The 18,890-nt window shown below is 40.5% G+C and overlaps 1 protein-coding gene across 1 annotated transcript; it reads left to right on the forward strand.

Moving 5' to 3' along the window:
• Positions 1 to 1,703: 1,703 nt before the first annotated feature.
• Positions 1,704 to 18,866, forward strand: erbb3a (erb-b2 receptor tyrosine kinase 3a). Its single transcript, XM_068720530.1, has 29 exons — positions 1,704 to 2,070; positions 7,951 to 8,102; positions 8,456 to 8,642; positions 8,958 to 9,083; positions 9,187 to 9,252; positions 9,468 to 9,586; positions 9,863 to 10,004; positions 10,172 to 10,285; positions 10,873 to 10,990; positions 11,145 to 11,218; positions 11,316 to 11,406; positions 11,592 to 11,609; positions 12,511 to 12,707; positions 12,794 to 12,926; positions 13,089 to 13,182; positions 13,385 to 13,539; positions 13,618 to 13,671; positions 13,765 to 13,906; positions 13,989 to 14,108; positions 14,207 to 14,305; positions 14,832 to 15,017; positions 15,104 to 15,259; positions 15,417 to 15,492; positions 15,618 to 15,764; positions 16,421 to 16,518; positions 16,666 to 16,860; positions 16,956 to 17,024; positions 17,182 to 17,443; positions 17,663 to 18,866. Exons 1-29 carry the CDS (start codon positions 1,983 to 1,985, stop codon positions 18,451 to 18,453), a joined length of 4,269 nt encoding a protein of 1,422 aa, XP_068576631.1. The 5' UTR covers positions 1,704 to 1,982; the 3' UTR covers positions 18,454 to 18,866.
• The last annotated feature ends 24 nt before the right edge of the window (positions 18,867 to 18,890 follow it).

Genomic DNA, 18,890 nt, shown 5'->3' on the forward strand with positions numbered 1-18,890 from the left:
GACATGATGACATGAGATAAGATGGCTGGCTTCAAGAAGAGCACTTCCTGCTGTGCAACTTGGCTTGGTTTGTAAAGCAGTTAGCTGACGCTGTTATCTCATTAAATTAGTCCAAAGTATATCAGTAAGATCATGCAGCAATAGAATGATGCAGCAATAAAAACAATCTTATATTACCAGGGCACCAGCAAAAAGGAGTGGAGGGGTCAAAGCCTGATCTTAAGACAACAGACATATGAAATGTTTCGTGAGGATCAACAGTGACAGAGTGACTTATACAAAGGAGCAGGAGGAGAACAGACAGTGCTAGAAGAGGTGTATTTTTTTCTTCTTCAGGACAGTACAAATGGTCCATTCTTTGTTGTTTGGTTATGAGGAGGAAATAGGAATTGACTCACCTGTTCGGACCGTAATAATATGTCAACTCTGTATTTGCATTTTCACAGTGATTGAGCACAAAAATGTGAAGAGTTAAAATTATGTGCACACAATGTTCAATAAATGTATGACAAATGCAGAATAAAAGGGGAAATGTCACCCCTGCACAGCTTCACCCTCGCTGCTGTGCAGGTTATTCTGCACATCAAGTCTGAAAATCAGTGCAGTTTTTTGAGAACGAATGTCATACTTTGTCACAGGTTTCCAAGTGCCTGGTACCAAAAATCATGCTCATGATAAAATATGCCTCTTACTGAGCTCAAAGTGCCGTGTAATCACAATGTTCCTAGTTTGATTGTGACCTTTGTTGGAGATCATCCCAGTTAATATTCGTCCACATCGCCCATCTTAACAGTCAAACTTTCAAAATAAAGGCAAAATGCTCCACCATCACATTGTTGTGAAAGCTCTGCTGTGTAAATGGTCACAATGACAATCTTGGTGGGACTGTGCAACCTAGAAACTGCACACACAACAAGTTGCAGTTTGTTGTTTTTTTTGGGGGGGGGGGGGTATTTTCCCTGTACATTTATACATTTGTACATTTGGAACATGTACTTCGAAATTATTTTCCTGCTCTTGGTTTTTTTCTGTATCGTCCCAGAACTCAACTTAAAATAAAGTGAGATATGAGTGTTTGTTGTCTTTGTCTCTCAACTTTACTCCTCACTATAATATCATCCCTCACACTTTCCTACTGATTTTATTTAAATGTTATTTCTGTTTTGTAAATTCTATTTTGTTGGTAATTCTACTTTTGGCCTGCCTGTGTAACATGACATGCTTTTATTGTGAAGCACCTCATAGGCCAACTTTTGTTTGGAAAATTGCTGAATAACTTACTTTACTGCAGACCCACTGTGGACTATAACATCAAAAGCCCTCCTCATCCAAACTATTTGGCCTTGCATGAACACCTAACGAATGATTCATATTTTTATTTTACAAAATAGGCCCTACAAACTGTTTTCATACACAATATTGATCAATAAACCTAAATTAACTATAGGAAAAACATTATTGAAGACTGACACCTGCCCCTGAATGCATCCATTCATGTGTTTCATGGCCAAAAGCATCGTCATTTCCCTGGATGTGGAAGAATGAAACTCAGCTACTGAATCTTCCAGGTTGTGTAAGCGCCGTGCAGGCCCTCCCACATAAATCAGTGCCAGAGAAACAGACTGGCCCGTCACTGATTGGCTCCACGCTGAGCTCCAATCATTGAGCTGTAGTGATTCCTCTCACTCGAGATGAAGCGGACAGCTCGTAAAGTTACGGCTCAGTTAAATGTCAAACAGAGAAAACACCAACAGGTTTTCACTATAGGGCGGATTTCCGTCTTCATTTCAATACTAGAAGAAAGCTAAGAAAAGGAATAAGAAAGACGATTGGGATTAACTCAACAACTGTTGTTTCTGAATGGACTCTATCAGGTTAAAAGGACCGAGCACGATTTTCGATGCGAAAAGGACAAACGTCTTCTTATTAATGTAATGGCAATGTTTGTTTAAAACGTCATCAGCTTGGAAATTTTAGTGAGGATGACCGCCCTCATGAGGAAGGTGCAACAGATGCTGTGCGTCCTGTTGCCGTTTGCTCTCCAACTCTGCAGCGCGCAGACACAAGGAGGTGGGCACACACACACACACACACACACACACACACACACGCGCGCACAACTTTTCTGTACAGAATCATCCCTTTTTTATTCTCAAGTTTCCCACAATATATTTGACAAATCCATCCGAACACCTGGATAAGAGTTGCTCTCTAGCCTGCTGACAAAACACCTGTCCTACCTCACAAACCACACACGAGAACCTGTTCCGCACACGTACAACTTGTTTGCTGTGAGTCACCCGCACCTCTCCCACGACTCTGTGTGGGCTTTATCATGTTTGACTCAATTGTTTCAAGGCTTTGCAACAGAGGAGCCCAACCTTACACCGCATGTTGACTGACAACCACAGTCAGCCCAAACGAGATTTCCTTTAAAATGAAAAAAAAAATGCTCTCTGTAAAATTGTAAATCTCCTTTAGAGTAAGTATTCTGATTTACTAGTTAAGTAAAACTATACTACAATGTAAAAAAATGAATAATACTAATTAAAAGTCCTGCTTTAAGTCGTGAAAGTGCATACTTAGCAGAATGCAAAGCAGCAAAACATCACAATTGAGAGACTGCAACTTAGTATTGTTTTGTTGCCAACAATGACTCAAATAAATGTAGCTAAGTAACACGTGTAATACTTCCCTCTGAAATATAGTGAAGTAGAAAGTAACATAAGATGGAAATCCTCAATTAAGTCAAGATTGCACTTGAATAAAGATCTCCATTAAATGTATTGATCTGACGTGTTTGAGGCAGAGAGAGAGGTGTTGTGATTTGAATCCCAGCAAGACTCTGTGAACTTTGACCTCGTGCTCTTGTTGCAGTCACCTGGCCGTAGGTGAATCGAGTGGTGCTCTGATTAAGAGAAAAGCTATGTGAACATGAGATCATCGATGCTTAGGCCGCTGATGCTCAGGTGACAAAGCCTCTGGCACCTGAAGTAAAAACGAAGAAAAAAAAAAGTTTGATCATATGAGAAGGAAGATTTGATTGTTTGTAAGAGGTTCTGTACTGTAATGATGCTATAAATGCATTCTGAAATCCATAACAAAGTATAAAACGTACTAAACTAAGTTAACTTGGTGTGTACTTAATGTTTCACTAAACATTTTTATATTGAAGAGAAGCATTGATGCAAACCTTGATTGAAATATTTGCTTGTTTAGAGTTAGTAATGTCCATAAACTAATGACATTTCAGAAGTATATTATCTCCCATCAGCCATTAAGCCAGTTGTTGAACAGGATTTTGTTGTGCAGTAACCATGTAGTTATGAAAGAGATTGCTGTTGTTATGTGGATGTAGGTGTACCTGTACGCCAAACTTTTGATGAACATGTCTGTTGTAATATGAGGTTAATTGGCCAACCATACTAAAATGAAATAACCAATGGTAATATTGTTTTTTGTGTGTGTTTGGGGGCACTCGTGGTGTCTTTTTAGGTTAAACTTCAAAGCCAGTTGTCATGTTAGATCCTCAATGCACTTTTCTGCAAGAATCAAGTGTTTGATTATTAAGTGAAAATGCTTTTCAAAACACACACACGCACACATTACACAAACATGTTCACGTTGTAAATAAACAACACAGCTATAGCTAATTTGTAGCACTTTCATTTTCAAATACAGTTGTGCCAACAGGAAGTGAATTTTGATTCTAAAAATATTATCATGACAAAATAGTGCATATGCCATGTCTCAGGGTTTAAATGTGTGATGTTTCAGAGGGGGCTCATGTATCAGTGTAAAAGTAGATTTCATATCTTTCAAGAAAACAACAATAGGTGGTGCCTCTTTAAAGTGCTTCTGTACTTTTACAGGAGTGACATCCAAATAACCGACCCGTCAAACTGAAAATATGCTGCCGCTCCTGTTAGCAAAGCATGATGTTAAGTAACTCTCTGTGTCTGCCTCAGTCTGTTCACCAAAGTCTGAGCAGTCCTGCATGTTGGGAACATACAAAATAAATATTTCTGTTCATTTGGCTGTGAAACCACGAAATTAAATAGTTCATGTGCTCAGGTGTCTTTGTGTTTGCGAGTGTGTGTACGCTCACTTGTGAGGTATGCAGTAATCTCTGGCACATTCTGTGCCAAGTTTCTGTTTACCTCAGTCATCGTCTCAACCGCTTTATTGAGCTTGTTTATCTCCTCCTCCCTCTTTTCTTTTCTTTCTCTCCCTCTCTTCTTTCTGAAAAAAAACAGCTGAACCTGATCCGTGTTGTGTTTTTGTCATGTGTTGGGTTACACTTTAGTGCTGAGAACAATGAGTCCATTTTGCTTTGAGTTCATGTCCTGTATATGATAGTTAGTGATGGAATAAGTAGGAAGGCAGACATGCAGTGTCTGAAAAGAGTGAGGAGACACACAGAGCGTGAAGTGTCAGTATAGACAGCAAGAGGCTTCTTGATGCACTAAGACACTCTTTCAAAATAGGGCCATTGTGTGCATGTGCATGTGTAAATGTGTGTGTGTATTAACTCTGAACCCTCCACCCCATTCCTTTTTTCTCCATCATCCATCTGCCAACACTGAAAGTCCTCCTTTGACAGAAAAAACCCCACTCAGCCTGTTGAGATTTCTCGGCTTCTATAGCTAGAGCTCGTGCATCGTCTGTATGGTTTGTAACACACTGTATTGCATGTGTGCACACCGGTTTGTCCTGCTCTGGAGTGAGTTGTGATTGAACTGTATACATACTGTACATACTGTACATACTGTGGCGTGTGGAAGGTTCTTGAACATACGTGCGCAGATGTTCGCGAGTATTTCCCAACAGGCAATTCAAAGGGTGCAAAGTCAACAGCAGCAAGTCATCCACTGATAGCTTAAGGTGGGGTTGATATAGAGCTTCACCCTTGAGCAGCTCATAAACTGACATCATTTCAATTGAATGGCTTTTAATGAGCAAAAGTTTCTGAAAGCATGTTAGTCAATGCAACTCATTGTGATAACCCTGATATGAAGCAAACTATAAAGAAATGGCCTATGCTACAGCATGCATAGAAGCAAATGTTAAAGAGATGATGGCATGTGTCATTAAAGGGGTGCTCCAGTGATTTCAGTTATGTAAAGTCGATTGACTTGCAAGAAACAGATTTAAAAAGATATGGTCACAACTGAGGCCGAGATAGCCCAACACACTTCTCTTAATGCAGCTCATTAGTCTATAGTTATGCTGTATTTATGTTACATGGTAAAGACAATTATTTTGAGATGTTTCTGACAGCTACGATGTCTCCCATTGGTGAAAAGAACAGAAGATTGACAACAAACTGATGGGAAACATGCAAAGCCACACTGACACAAAACGTGTACACATTATCAAGATATTTGCCTCTGAGCCTCCTGCCTCCACTCCCACAATACTGAACGTGAATTGTTACATTTAAAGAAATCAAAAGCAGCTCGTCATCCAAGGAACAATGTCCTGATTATTCTTGATAATCCACAGACACCACTATTATGAGTAAGACGTTATTTCTGGAAAGAAATCCTTGAGTAAAATAAACAAAATTCCATTCACTACAAGACTTTCATAAAACTAAAATATTTGCACGACTAGACACCATGCAATGTGTGTTCTGTAATTTGAGTGAACTGACCCTTTAGTGTAATTTGGTACAGAGCCAGTTCCTCTGAACGCGATGTTCTCAGTAACACAATAAGGTGACTCTTATCAGGACTTGATGGACGTAGGACATGCTCGTTGCATGCATCGCTCTCTCTCTCTCTCTCTCTCCCTCTCTCTCTCACACACACGCACGCATACACAAACACTGTGCTTTGACTCCCCTGCTTTGCCTTGTGAGGTTAATAATCATCAGCCCTTTATGCCCTTGTTGATCCTGTTGTTGTACTGGGCTCCATTTTGACTCTATTGTCAGTAGAAGGAATGTGTTTTTGAATATGTAACAGGTGTGTGACGAGTGTAGCAAAAACATTCCTTAAGTCCTTAATGAGTACAACAAAATCAACAACAAGTCAACTGGAGTTGACTGGTTTATGAATATGCTTAGACTGAAATAAAAGGTTTCAGTTCCCCGGAGTAACAAAACAAAATCAATATTGCTTCTAGTGATATCCAGTTACTATACAGTTTTATTTTCTCCTGTTTTGAGACATTAGCCATTGAGATTTCTGCCCCCATCCCCAGTGAAATGGAGGTGCATGGGATTTTGTTTGTGTTGTACAAAGAATTAGAGATTACTGTATTTATCTAAAAAAAAAATCCAGAAACAGAGTCCTAATTACTCTGGATAATCCACACACCTCGCTGTTTCATTGGATACTTTAAACTACTGTCTAAAGAAGAAATAGTCCCTGGATGAAAACTGTTGACACTGTATTCTTATTATCCAGAATAACCATAACAGTATTTCTTGGAAGATATGTTGCTGTTGATTTTTTTAATTTAGATTTTCCAATGCTGGGAGCACTAAATGAAATTTCATATCACAAAATCTTGACAAATAAAACCAAAATCATTAACAGGGTAGGAAGCAAGAAAATATTTTTTCTGTAATGTTAGGAACTAGTAATGTCTTCATAAATTCAGATTCAGATAAATTATTTGGAAATTTCAATATTACACCCGTATCATTGTTGAACATAATATGCTGCTGTAAAAGCCTCTGTTCTCTGGTATCTCCCGATAAAGCCCGACTCGCAGTCGGGTTTCCAATTCATCCCTAAGGTGCTGGATGGGTGAAGGCTAGTCAAGCTCTTCCATACCAAACTGGGAAAACCATTTCTTTATGGACCTTGCTGCAGGAAGTCATTGTCATATTGGAAATGCGCTATTATATCAAAAAACATTGTATGCTGAAGCTTTAAGAGTTAAGTTGAACTGAGGAGACTAGACTATTGAAAAACAACCCCAGACTAAAAGTATGTGGACATATTGCATCTGCACAATGTTTACGTTATCCAGTACGTGTTTGTATTTTTAGTCAAAGTACTTGACATTGAGAACAACACTCGTGTTTAATTCTCTGTCCTCTCTATCCTTCCCTTTCTCTCTGTTGTTTCTCTCCTGTCTGACATTTGAATAGCAAAGCAGCCTTCAAGTGACGCTGACTGGCTGAACTCCCCACAGACCATAAACAAGGCCTTGTATGTTTGTCTCAGAGAAGGACATGCCCGTGTAGAATCCTCAGCTTGTTTCACACTGTTACAGTACATTCATTGATATTGTGCGAGCAGAGAACACAGTGGTGGTATCAAGCATACACTGTTCCCTCATAAATGATTTAACAGACTCATTTTATTTGTATTGTGATACAATTGCGTAAACATCAGTGAAAGTTTTTCTTTTTGACTTTTGTGATGCTATACCCCTTTCTTCTCATTAGGCAAAGATACATATACTAATAAACTACTGATGGCTTATGATACTGTCTTTAAAATGCAATGAATACAGCTGTTGTTAATCTACAATTTTCTTATTGACAACAAATCCCACTACTGTTCTTATCAAGACATGAAGTGAGCCAGTAACAACATGGTTTGCAGGATTTTAAGTTATTAGCATGGTTACAAATGTCAAAGGTCTTTTGAATGAGATGTTCTTAATTCTTTGACAAAACCCAGAATTTCAGGGTTCACTTTGGCTCTTTTTATAAAAGACTGCAGTGCACTGTAGTTTAAATAAAGTTTATATTTGTTGAGGACATTTTCAGTTGTGGATTAACACATATTTGGGGATTGTGAGTATTTACAGCAGTGTGTAGGATCAGCTGAATGATTTTTGGACAGTGGTAGAGGAATAAGCCTGACGAGGCCTTGGATAAACAGCTGTGAAAAGGATCCATTTTTTGTTGTTTTTTTGTTGTTGTTTTTTTGTTCATGGGATCTAGACATATTGACATTAACAAGACTTTGTTCTCTGCTTTTGCAGTTTGTTCCGGCACCAAAAACGGTCTGAGCACGACAGGAAACTCCGAGATCCAGTACAACCTGATGAAGGAGATGTACACCGGCTGTGAGATTGTGCTGAGCAACCTTGAGATTACCATGATGGATCACACCAGAAACTTCTCCTTTCTGCAGGTGAGGCTTTGAACACATGGAGTCATTAACTCGGTACTACTTTCACAGAGCTACTGTGTATGTGTCATTGAGAAAAACTGCAAGGTAACCAGTCTAGACAAGGATATGGATTGACTGATGCCAAATCTTTGTCACTGTCTGTGGTCTCAGATGCACAGTGAGCTCATTTATGTCCTTTTCAAAATCAATCACAGTCATGGTGATTAATGACAAACACAAGCAAAACACACCTCTGCTGCCAGCATGTTGTGACTGATAACAATCACTATGACTAACAAAATCAGAGCAAAGTCAGTGTTCTTCTGAACACCTGTTCTTTAATTCCCTCCTCTCATTATTTGCTAACCCTGCAGTCTATCAGGGAGGTGACAGGCTACATCCTGTTCGCCGTCAACGAGTTCAGCCGCCTGCCGCTGGACCACCTGCGTGTCATCAGAGGCACCACGCTGTATGAGGACAAGTACGCTTTGGCCGTGATGGTCAACTACCAGAAGGATGGGAAGCACGGCCTGCAAGAACTGGGCCTGACACACCTCACAGGTACACAGGAAGTCACTCAGTTAGTGTATTCAAGAGTGGGTGGATGGATAAGGATGTGACACTCGGTTACTGTTGGAGCTCCCACACCCACACAGTGTAGACACACCTTCACAGTGCACCGGTCGTCGGCGAGCTGCGGTGTGTGTAGTCGCAGTAATGTGAAGTTCCTGGAATGTCTCAACTGCCAGTGTAACATGAGCTCCAGCACATTATACTGAGTTTGTATGAGTGGTAGTAAAGGATGAGTCATGGGCGAGTTCAGGCTTGCTTTGGTAATTGTCTTTCCACATTTAAATGTTTGTGTGCCGCCCACAGAGATACTGGAGGGAGGAGTCAAGATCATCCAGAACAAGTACCTGAGCTACGCCCCGCAGGTGAACTGGGCGGACATCGTGAAGGATGGAACAGATCATATCATGATTGAGGGCAATGGGCCTGAAAGTGAGTGCAAAGAAGGACACACACAAGCATCACTTACTTTCCACTCCTTTGGTCTGCTTAATAATGTAAAAATGCATCTTCTGATAATACATGTGTATTGTAGAGCCTTGTGACAAAGCATGTGGAGACCTTCAGTGTTGGGATCCAGGAAATGAAACGTGCCAGATCTGTGAGTGACATTTACTTCCCATGGATCAACTCAGTTCTGTAATGCAGTAACCATGGTGTCTTTTTTTTTTTTTCTGAAATAATTGCCCGTATATGGATGTGGTATGAGGGGGCATGGAGAGACAAATAACTATGAAGAGGTGCCTTGGTTTAAAAGAGTTTGTAACCACTGCTGCAATAGATTAACAAATTAACATACCCTCAACTCTCTTTCAGTGACAAAGACTGTGTGCGCCCCTCAGTGTAACAGCCGATGCTTTGGTAGAAACCCAAGCGAGTGTTGTCACATTGCATGTGCCGGAGGCTGCACTGGACCCCTGGATACAAACTGCTTTGTGAGTCTATTACTTCGATAGGCCTATTAACACAGAAGACATTCTGACACATCACAGCAGAAAAATCACAGGTGTATAACATGAAATGAATGATGGCTGAATTCAATTTGGCCATTACACACTGGCACATTTTCGTAGAACAGAGCCATCATTATGTGCTTTTCCTGCTATGACTAGTCAAAATGTCTGCTGTGAAAATAGTTTATCATAAATATAAAAAAAACATATCCATATGCTGTATTGCTGACAGTGCTGTCTGTATGTGAAATTTTTCAGGCTTGCAGGAACTTCAACAACTCGGGCGCCTGCGTGCCTCTGTGTCCTCAAACCAACATCTACAACAAGCACACATTCAAATTGGAGCCCAATCCCAATGCCAAGTACCAGTATGGCTCCATCTGTGTGGCCCAGTGCCCTGGTGAGTTGACACACGCTGCCTTATATGTTCACACGGACTCACAGTTTATATACCGTTGCTGTTCTCCTTAGAGCATCAATCCACTTTTTATGTTCATACAATACTTTGTTCAGCATTCAAAGCTTTTCATAAAGCAGCAGTTGCATTTTTTTGTTTCTTTTTTAAAGCTAACTTTGTGGTGGACGAAAGCTCATGTGTAAGCAATTGCCCGTCTGATAAAATGGAGGTGGAGAAAAACGGAGTGAAAAGATGTGAACCCTGTGGAGGCCTCTGTCCAAAAGGTATATTTAATTCAACATAGAAGACAGTTGTTTTATGCAACTTAGAGACAAGCGGAGCTAACCGTGTCCCTGGTGATTATATTATATTATATTATATTATACTGTACTATACTATACTATACTATACTATATTATATTATATTATATTATACTATACTATACTATACTATACTATACTATATTATATTATATTATATTATACTATACTATACTATATTATATTATATTATATTATACTATACTATACTATACTATATTTTATTATATTATATTATATTATATTATACTATACTATACTATACTATATTATATTATACTATACTATACTATACTATACTATACTATATTATATTATATTATAATATCTGCTGTCAAATAAATGTATTTTAATAATTGTTCCCAATAAGATGTGGAGGAGTAGAATAAAGTAGCACAAAATGGAAAGTGCTCACATTTATAAGCACAGTATTTGAGTAAATGTACTTTTGGTACTTTTGGCTGGTATTTCCAGCACTGTGCTGGTTGGCTCTAACTGACATCATATGTTCTTAACCTTTTCTTCTTCCTCTTCTTCATCTTGCTCTCAGCTTGTCATGGCACAGGAAGTCCAACCAGACAGACTGTAGATGCTCTTAACATCGACAGTTTCATAAACTGCACTAAGATCCAGGGCAGTCTGCACTTCCTGGTGACCGGGATCGAAGGGTAAACTCATACATAGTCCAACTCATCCATTAATTAAATTAATTAATGAATGATGGTATTTAATAGGATAATAAGTATTTCCATCTGTGCTTTGTGGATACTTTTTTTGGAACAGGTATTTATTTTTTCATCTTTTCTTCTTCTCTTTTCAAAGTGATGTTTACAATGGTGTGCCAGCCCTCGATCCAGAGAAACTGAAAATCTTCAACACTGTTAGGGAGATTACAGGTGTGATGAAACCTTCAATATTCTTTTGATTTGTATGTCACCTCACCGTGTTTACAGTCTGGTTAAGTTCTCTGGAATGCAATGTCTTTATTTTCAGACAGCCTCAGTATCCAGTCGTGGCCTGCAAACATGTCTGACCTGTCAGTCTTCTCCAACCTCCAAACAATTCAGGGCAGAACACTTTACAAGTGAGCAGTAGTTGTTTTCTCTTTTTGTTCTAACATTGTTTTTGTTTCTCTTAATGACTAAGGTCCTGTTATTATCGTGTTGTTTTATCTTTCACTACATCGCAGACTAATAAGCATCACTGGCATGAATCTGATGTCTTGTATCTCTTTGTTTCCTTGTTATACCAAATTGTTACCCAATGTAGAGGACCGAGCTCTAAAAGGTACAGTAAATATTGAACATATGTCCGCCTCTATCCGCCTCTTCATCTCGGTTTGAAATCATTATTCTTGGTTTATTTTTCATATATTCTCATATTCAGTACTGGGATTGTGTGATTGAGATGGTGGTGGGTGCAACTCTTTAATGAATTCACAAGGTTTACTTGCATGCTCTTTCTGATGAAAACTGATTGGCTATTTGGCTGCAAAATATTGGTATGTGATGTTGTATTTTATGGAAGCAAAGAAATAATTTCAACCTTATAAGCAGCTGAACTCCTCATTGCAAAGTTTAATCACTTCTGACTACTCACATAATGTAAGGAATATAAATACCAAATTCTTTGTTTTGTAGCTTTACATTGAAAAACATTTACTTGTTTATATGTGGTTTGTATTTCTCCTTGATATTTTCAGTACGTAATTACAAGTTGTGCAATATCAAAGACACGGACATAGAGGAACTCTTGTTTTTTAAGCTTCACAAATTCAGACAAACAGAACAGAAATACAACTGCACTGAATTTGAGTCAAGTAAAAATATTGGATGGGTGAAATTCACTCAGGCTACGAAGAATAAGCGATAAGCCTGAATAAAATCAGACCTGTGTCCGATCAGTGAATGAACTGTCATTTATATTTTTGAAAAACTGGAAAACCCTGGACACTTTAATATTTGAAAAGTGTATTTTTTTTATGAATTTGTAAACCAAAAAGCTATTTTATACTGTAAAAAAAACATCAAACCTTACAAATTCAGAAAGATGTTCTACAAAGTAAAACACCCAGTTGCGCATAAAATTATAAAGAAATGTCTTTGCTTCCATAGTGATTTAAACAGAATCACAACATTGTCAAATATAAATTTCTTACACAGCATTTATTTTCTATCTTCTATCTCAGGGGCTACGCTCTTCTGGTGGTGAAGATCCGCTCTTTGACCTCGCTGGGGTTACGCTCACTGCGAAAAATAAACGGCGGCGGCGTCTACATCACAGTAAATAGGAAGCTCTGCTACCAATACACCGTTAACTGGACGCGTATCTTGACCAGCGGCTCTCACCTACAGCTACGCCAGAACAGACCAATAAATCAGTGTGGTGAGTGGGGGAGGATCATTTTTTAACCAGCTCATTTGTCAGTGTTTATGATGATACAGTATTGTTTTGTTCTGTTGTGTTTGTAGTTGATGAGGGCCATGTGTGTGACCCCCTGTGCTCCTCTGATGGCTGCTGGGGCCGGGGGCCAAACCAGTGTCTGTCTTGTAAAAAGTACAGCAGGGGAGGAACGTGCGTGCCAGACTGCATGTTCTTAACTGGGTGAGTCTTAACAAAAACAACATTGATATGAATGATATAATTCCCAGTGTTTGTCTTAATGTGAGTAATGTTTGCTGTGGCGTTACTGTCCCAAGGGTTTCAATGTTATCTGCAGTCTGTTGAAAGATTTTGAAAGTGATTGACTTTTCGCTCTGACTGCAGAGAGAGGCGGGAGTTTGCTACTCAAACAGGGGAGTGTATGCCATGCCATCCTGAGTGTAAGGTCCAGGGGGGGAAGCAGACCTGCACAGGCCCGGTATGATTCTCTCTATTCAGTGAGACAAACAGCAGACTGAACAGTGATATTCACAAAACGACTTCTCTAATCTCAACAATTCTGTTGTAGTTACTTTGGGTTGGTTGCTGCCACCTAGTGACATAATTATACTCAATATTACCACTGGCTTCTGTCTGCTGTGCTTTCGTCTGTCAACTAAACTGTCCCTACGTCTTTTAAGGGAGCGGATCAGTGTGTTGCATGTGCCAGCCTGCAGGACGGTCCCCACTGTGTGTCCTTGTGTCCTGAGGGCTTGATGGGAGGGGAGGAAGTTATATTTAAATACCCCAACAGGCAGGGCAGCTGTGAACCGTGCCACGTCAACTGCACCAAAGGGTGAGGTATGAGTGAGTTATTTCTGTGTATTCATGTGTTTGTGTTTGATTCAAACTTACCTCTTTCCTGTGTTTATAGGTGCTATGGCCCAGGAATTGGAGAATGTGGGGGGTCTTCCCGGTACCTTTCCGGGTAAGTTGAATCTGACATGTTTTATGTAACTTAGACATTTTGATTTATTAACAGTTCATGTGATATCTCTTCTTCCTTTTCATCTGTCATCAGACAAACGACCACAGCCATCGTCCTGGGAGTGATTGCCCTTCTTTTTGCCTCATTCTCTGTTTTCGTGCTGACTGTTCTGTACCGTCGAGGTCTTGCCATCCGTCGCAAGCGAGCCGTGAGGAGATACATGGAGAGCGGAGAGGTCAGTCAGAGTCTGAGGTCTTTACGATGTTGTTATACTTCAGTAAACATTTGTTTGAACACATGATCTGTGGGTCTCTCAGAGTTTTGAACCTCTGGATCGTGGAGAGAAAGGCTCTAAAGTCCATGCTCGGATCCTGAAGACCACAGAGCTCCGTCAGATCAAGCTGCTGGGTAATGGAGCGTTTGGATCAGTCCATAAGGTAATGTTGATTGTGGCAGTTGTCTATTCCATCCTCCACTTGCACATTTGATATTGATTTAACACATTTTGAATCCGTCTCTATTTCTTACCACACAGGGCATTTGGATCCCTGAGGGCGATACAGTGAAGCTTCCTGTGGCCATAAAGACGATTCACGATCGAACCAAACGGCAGACCTTCTATGAGCTGACGGATGTAAGAAAACATGACTTAAAGGAAAAGATATTTTGTGTGCCAAATACTCACTTAAAGGTAGGCGTGAAAGGTGAATCTGAAAGGTTTGTAGCTTGCAACTTCGAGGAGTCATCTTGGATTCACAGAAGTTCCTGGAGTCACTTAAAAACAAAATAATAATAACATGCCGTAACTTATCCAAGGAAACTTCTCAAATCACTCCTGCAGCACTTCTCAGATGATCTGTATGTGAAGTAGGTTTTCAAGAACTAATTTCCCCACAAGATTTATTGGCAATATGAGGATTATTTATCTGTGATATATGGAACATAAAGAGGAGTCTAATATGTTGCAGGAGCTTGATAAATGTGAGAGGTTTATTTGGACATTATGATGTTTAACCTTCTTGAAGAAGCAATCTTCAAACTTTTCACAGCCTACAAGAAGTGAATATTTGATACTTAAAGTATTTAAGTATTTCTTTAAAACCTGAATTAAAGGTTGTAATTTATTTTAAAAGTCTGTAATAATTTACTGCTCCCTGTAGCACATGATGACCATTGGAAGCATGGACCATGTTAATGTAGTCCGGACCCTGGGTATCTGTCCCGGGGCCAGCCTGCAGCTCGTCACTCAGCTCAGCAGTCAGGGCTCCCTGCTGGAGCACGTCAGGAACTGCAAGAACAAACTCAGCCCGCAAAGGCTGCTCAACTGGTGTGTTCAAATCGCAAAGGTAAAGGACCAACCTTTTTTGTTTGTCTGCGGAGGCTGTGTGTAGAGCACTAATTGGTCTTAAACGCAGTTGTCCTTTCTCATCAGGGGATGTATTACCTGGAGGAGAACAGGATGGTCCACAGGAACCTTGCAGCGAGAAATGTGCTCCTGAAGAATAATTACACAGCCCAGATCTCAGATTACGGCATTGCAGACCTACTTTACCCGGATGACAAGAAGTACTTTTACAATGAGGTCAAGGTCCGTAGCCTGGTTGAGAAAAGATACTGAGTAATATGATCAAAGTTCATTAACAGAGCCTTTGACATGAACTTCTTTTTGCGCACATTCACTGAACACATGTTCTGTTGTTTTCACTGACGTAATTAATGAAGACATTCTCTTTTTACGTCTTTAGACACCAATCAAATGGATGGCCTTAGAGAGCATCTTGTTTCGCAGATACACACATCAGAGCGATGTCTGGAGTTACGGTGAGTTTTAAACCAGTTTACAAATCCCAGTTGAGTGTTAATGAAAACAGAGGTGGAGGTTTGGATGTTCCAGCTGCACCAGTCATGCTGTTTCATGCCACATTATATTTGTCCCCTTCATTTAGGTGTGACAGTGTGGGAGATGATGTCCAATGGGGCTGAGCCGTACACTATGATGCGCCCACAGGACGTTCCTGATCTTTTGGAAACGGGCGAGCGTCTGTCGCAGCCTCAAATTTGCACCATTGATGTCTACATGGTCATGGTCAAGTGTGAGTGCTTGTCTTCGATACTTCTTTTACACTGGTCTGACCTACAAAACGAAAGCAGTAATACAAACGTATGCGTTTAAGACATGATAGCAGATGAATCAGAATGAAACACCTCAGCGACTATTGGATTCAGATTCGGATTGCAATGACATTTTGTACAGTCATGATCTCCAGAGGATGGATCCTATAATTACTTTGGTGGTTGCCGGACATTTTCTTTTTCGCCACCAAAAAGTAAATTTTTGAATTTTAATAAATTGTCCTTACAAACATCCTTACATGTCCTTACATGTCAGCGCCATCATCAAGTCAAAATTTAATTTGTCCAATACTTTGGTTTATTCCCAAATACCTACAAAACTAATGACTCTCACTTCAGGCTTTGTGTTTAGATCAAATTAGCAAATGTTAGCAAGCTGCACCTAGACAGTGAATATGGTAAAACATGAATACCTGCTGCTTAGCATTGTGAGCATGTTTAAATGGTGACGTTAGCACTTAGCTCAAAGCATCGCGGTACTATCTTACAGAGCTGCTAGCATGGCAAAAGACTAAGTTGTGTTTATATTGTATTTAATTAGTTTCAGATGCTCCTTATGGTGCGTTGTTTTCATAGAAACGAGTGGCAAACTATGGCTTTCATTTTTTATTTCAAGGTTGGATGATTGATGAGAATGTCCGTCCAACATTCAAAGAGCTGGGAAATGAATTCACCAGAATGGCCAGAGACCCGCCTCGCTACCTGGTGATCAAAGTAAGAAAGGATTTGTGTTTGTCAGTATAGCCACCCAATCGGTACAGCACTTGTTGTTTCTGTGGGCAGAATAGTTCTGTTTATTGTGGCACTTTAGTAAAAACGTACATGCAATATGCTAATTTATGTCTCACTTCTGTCCACCAGGAGGACTGCAACCAACAGGACTCCGCCCCTGATGAACTAGCCCAGCGGAGTGCAGACCTGGACGACCTGGACGATCTAGACATTCAGCTGGAGGAGCAGAAGGAGGAGGCGGTGGAAGATGGTATGACTCGAGCCCCTCACTACTTGTCTCAAGCCAGGAGCCTCAGCCGCCTCTCCAGGATGGACACTCCCAGAGTAAGAGACACCTCTTCCTGTTAATTTCATCGCCAGTTTATATCTGGAAATGTCTTTTCTGTCACTAAATCACACTCCTGTCTTTTCTTGTAAAGGTGATTATTTCGCCATCAAACGTGGTGGGTTACCTGCCTATGACCCCAGGTTTTGACAACCCAGGACAGGTAGCTAAAACAGTCTACTTTTAATATAAATTGTTTTGTGTTTTGTGTAACTGAGCATAATTAGGTTATACTATTTAAATATATTATCAACATCATCCTACTGCACATTCCTCTTGCCATTTTACGAATGCAGGTGTGTTTGTGTTGCCTTGTATAGGCCATGTGGCAGTCACGCTCTCGACTAAACTCAGCCCGCACTGTGTCTGAGAGCTCGGAGGGCTGCGGCACAGCAGTGGAGCTGGAGATGAGTGAGGACTTTTCTCTGGCTGGTAGCCTGAAGAGACGACGTCAACGCGAGGACAGCGCTTACATGTCGCAGAGGGACAGCTTGTCCGGCGGGCCACCAGAGACTCCATCACCAGAGATGGAGGAAGAGGACCAGAATGGATATGTGCTTCCTGGAGACAGCCCAGAGAGAGGTGATAGCATCATTGGAAATATAGTATATTGAAATTATATTGTCAATCATCTTTTCTCTGAAATGGGTTTATATGTCTGGGTTAGTTCTGCTGAGTCACAGCCACCCTTTTAAAGAATGAATACAAATTGTCTAGGTTAATAGTATGTTCTTCATAGCTCCTCACACATTACTCTCCTGCAAACCTCACTTTATCCACTTTTCTTTCTTTTTTTGTCAGAAACCCTACTTTTCTCATCTCGGGCCAGTCCTGGTAGGATGGGTAAGTCTCATTCGTCGGGCCTCCTGGATGACCCAGATGAAGAAGAATATGAGTATATGAACAAGCAGACATGTGTAACAGCTGTCTCGCCCAGGCACAGCAGCAACCGGCTGAAGCCGAACAAGAAGCGCACCTCCTCCGTATCGTCACAAGCGACAGCGTGCTCAGGTGACACCACATCGTCTGTGGAGGTCCGAGGAGGTCACACAAAAAGTAATCACAACTCTGATTCAGAGCAGCAGGGATCTAATGAAGTTGAATATGAATACATGGACATCAGGGGTAATGAAAAGGATGAAAGCCCTCCAGTGCCTGACACTCCTTCTCGTCCGACAACACAAGCAAGGATGGGCAAAGAGGAGGAGGAGGAGGAAGAGGAGGAGGAATATGTGGAGGACAGTAACTATCATTACACAAACAGACAGCCGAAGCTGCGTCAAGCTCTTCGAGACAAGAAGGAGCTGAAGATAGAGGGAAGGGACGAGGACGAGGAGGAGGCGTATGAGTATGAGGACATGGACTCCTTTGCTGCCCTGCGGCCTGGAGATGCTGTGGTGTACCACAACCTGCAGAAAGGCGGAGAGGGAGCAGAAGGGGGCACAGAGGATCATCAATCTGGGTTTGAACCCTACGTAAAAGTGCGAGCTGGAGTCAGGGTTGGGGAACCTGCAGCTGTCGACAAATCCTTTGACAATCCAGACTACTGGCACAGCAGGATGTTTCTGAAGCCCAACGCCGTGCCTACATGAAGAACATTTTAAATCTCATGAACTTCCCTCTGAGACTTATTCATGAAGGACTTGAAACAGGAAATGCAATCTAAAGCCATGTTCATAATGTAGCCTATGACACAATTTCAAAAACCCAACAGGCTCGACTTTTCAACAGGCTCTGCTGCCTGTTAAAGGCCAACGTTATTTCTTGTATTCGGGATTGTAATTTGGGGCGTTTCCAGAAATAAAAGCACTGAGTGTTAAAAACACTAACGGAAATGAACAGAATACAAGCTATATTTTTCTGTTTACATTTTGAAATTAACAAAACTTTTCTTTTTTAGGAACAAATGTGTTTGTTTGAAATTTTTACTTTTTATGTGATGAGACCTCTTTTAATGATGGTATATGAAATACAATTTCTACTCATTAAAATATTTTTAACTATTCTGAAGCACCAACTTTTTATTTTA

Source organism: Cebidichthys violaceus, unplaced genomic scaffold, assembly GCF_023349555.1.
Source record: "Cebidichthys violaceus isolate CVI_PGR_0920_01 unplaced genomic scaffold, fCebVio1.0.p SCAF_25, whole genome shotgun sequence".
NCBI lineage: Eukaryota > Metazoa > Chordata > Actinopteri > Perciformes > Stichaeidae > Cebidichthys > Cebidichthys violaceus.

Coding starts and splice junctions, on each gene's coding strand:
- erbb3a (XM_068720530.1), top strand. CDS start 1,983: ATGACCGCCCTCATGAGGAAGGTGCAACAGATGCTGTGCGTCCTGTTG. Junction 2,071..7,950: donor CAGCGCGCAGACACAAGGAG/GTGGGCACACAC, acceptor CTGCTTTTGCAG/TTTGTTCCGGCACCAAAAAC. Junction 9,253..9,467: donor AAATGAAACGTGCCAGATCT/GTGAGTGACATT, acceptor ACTCTCTTTCAG/TGACAAAGACTGTGTGCGCC.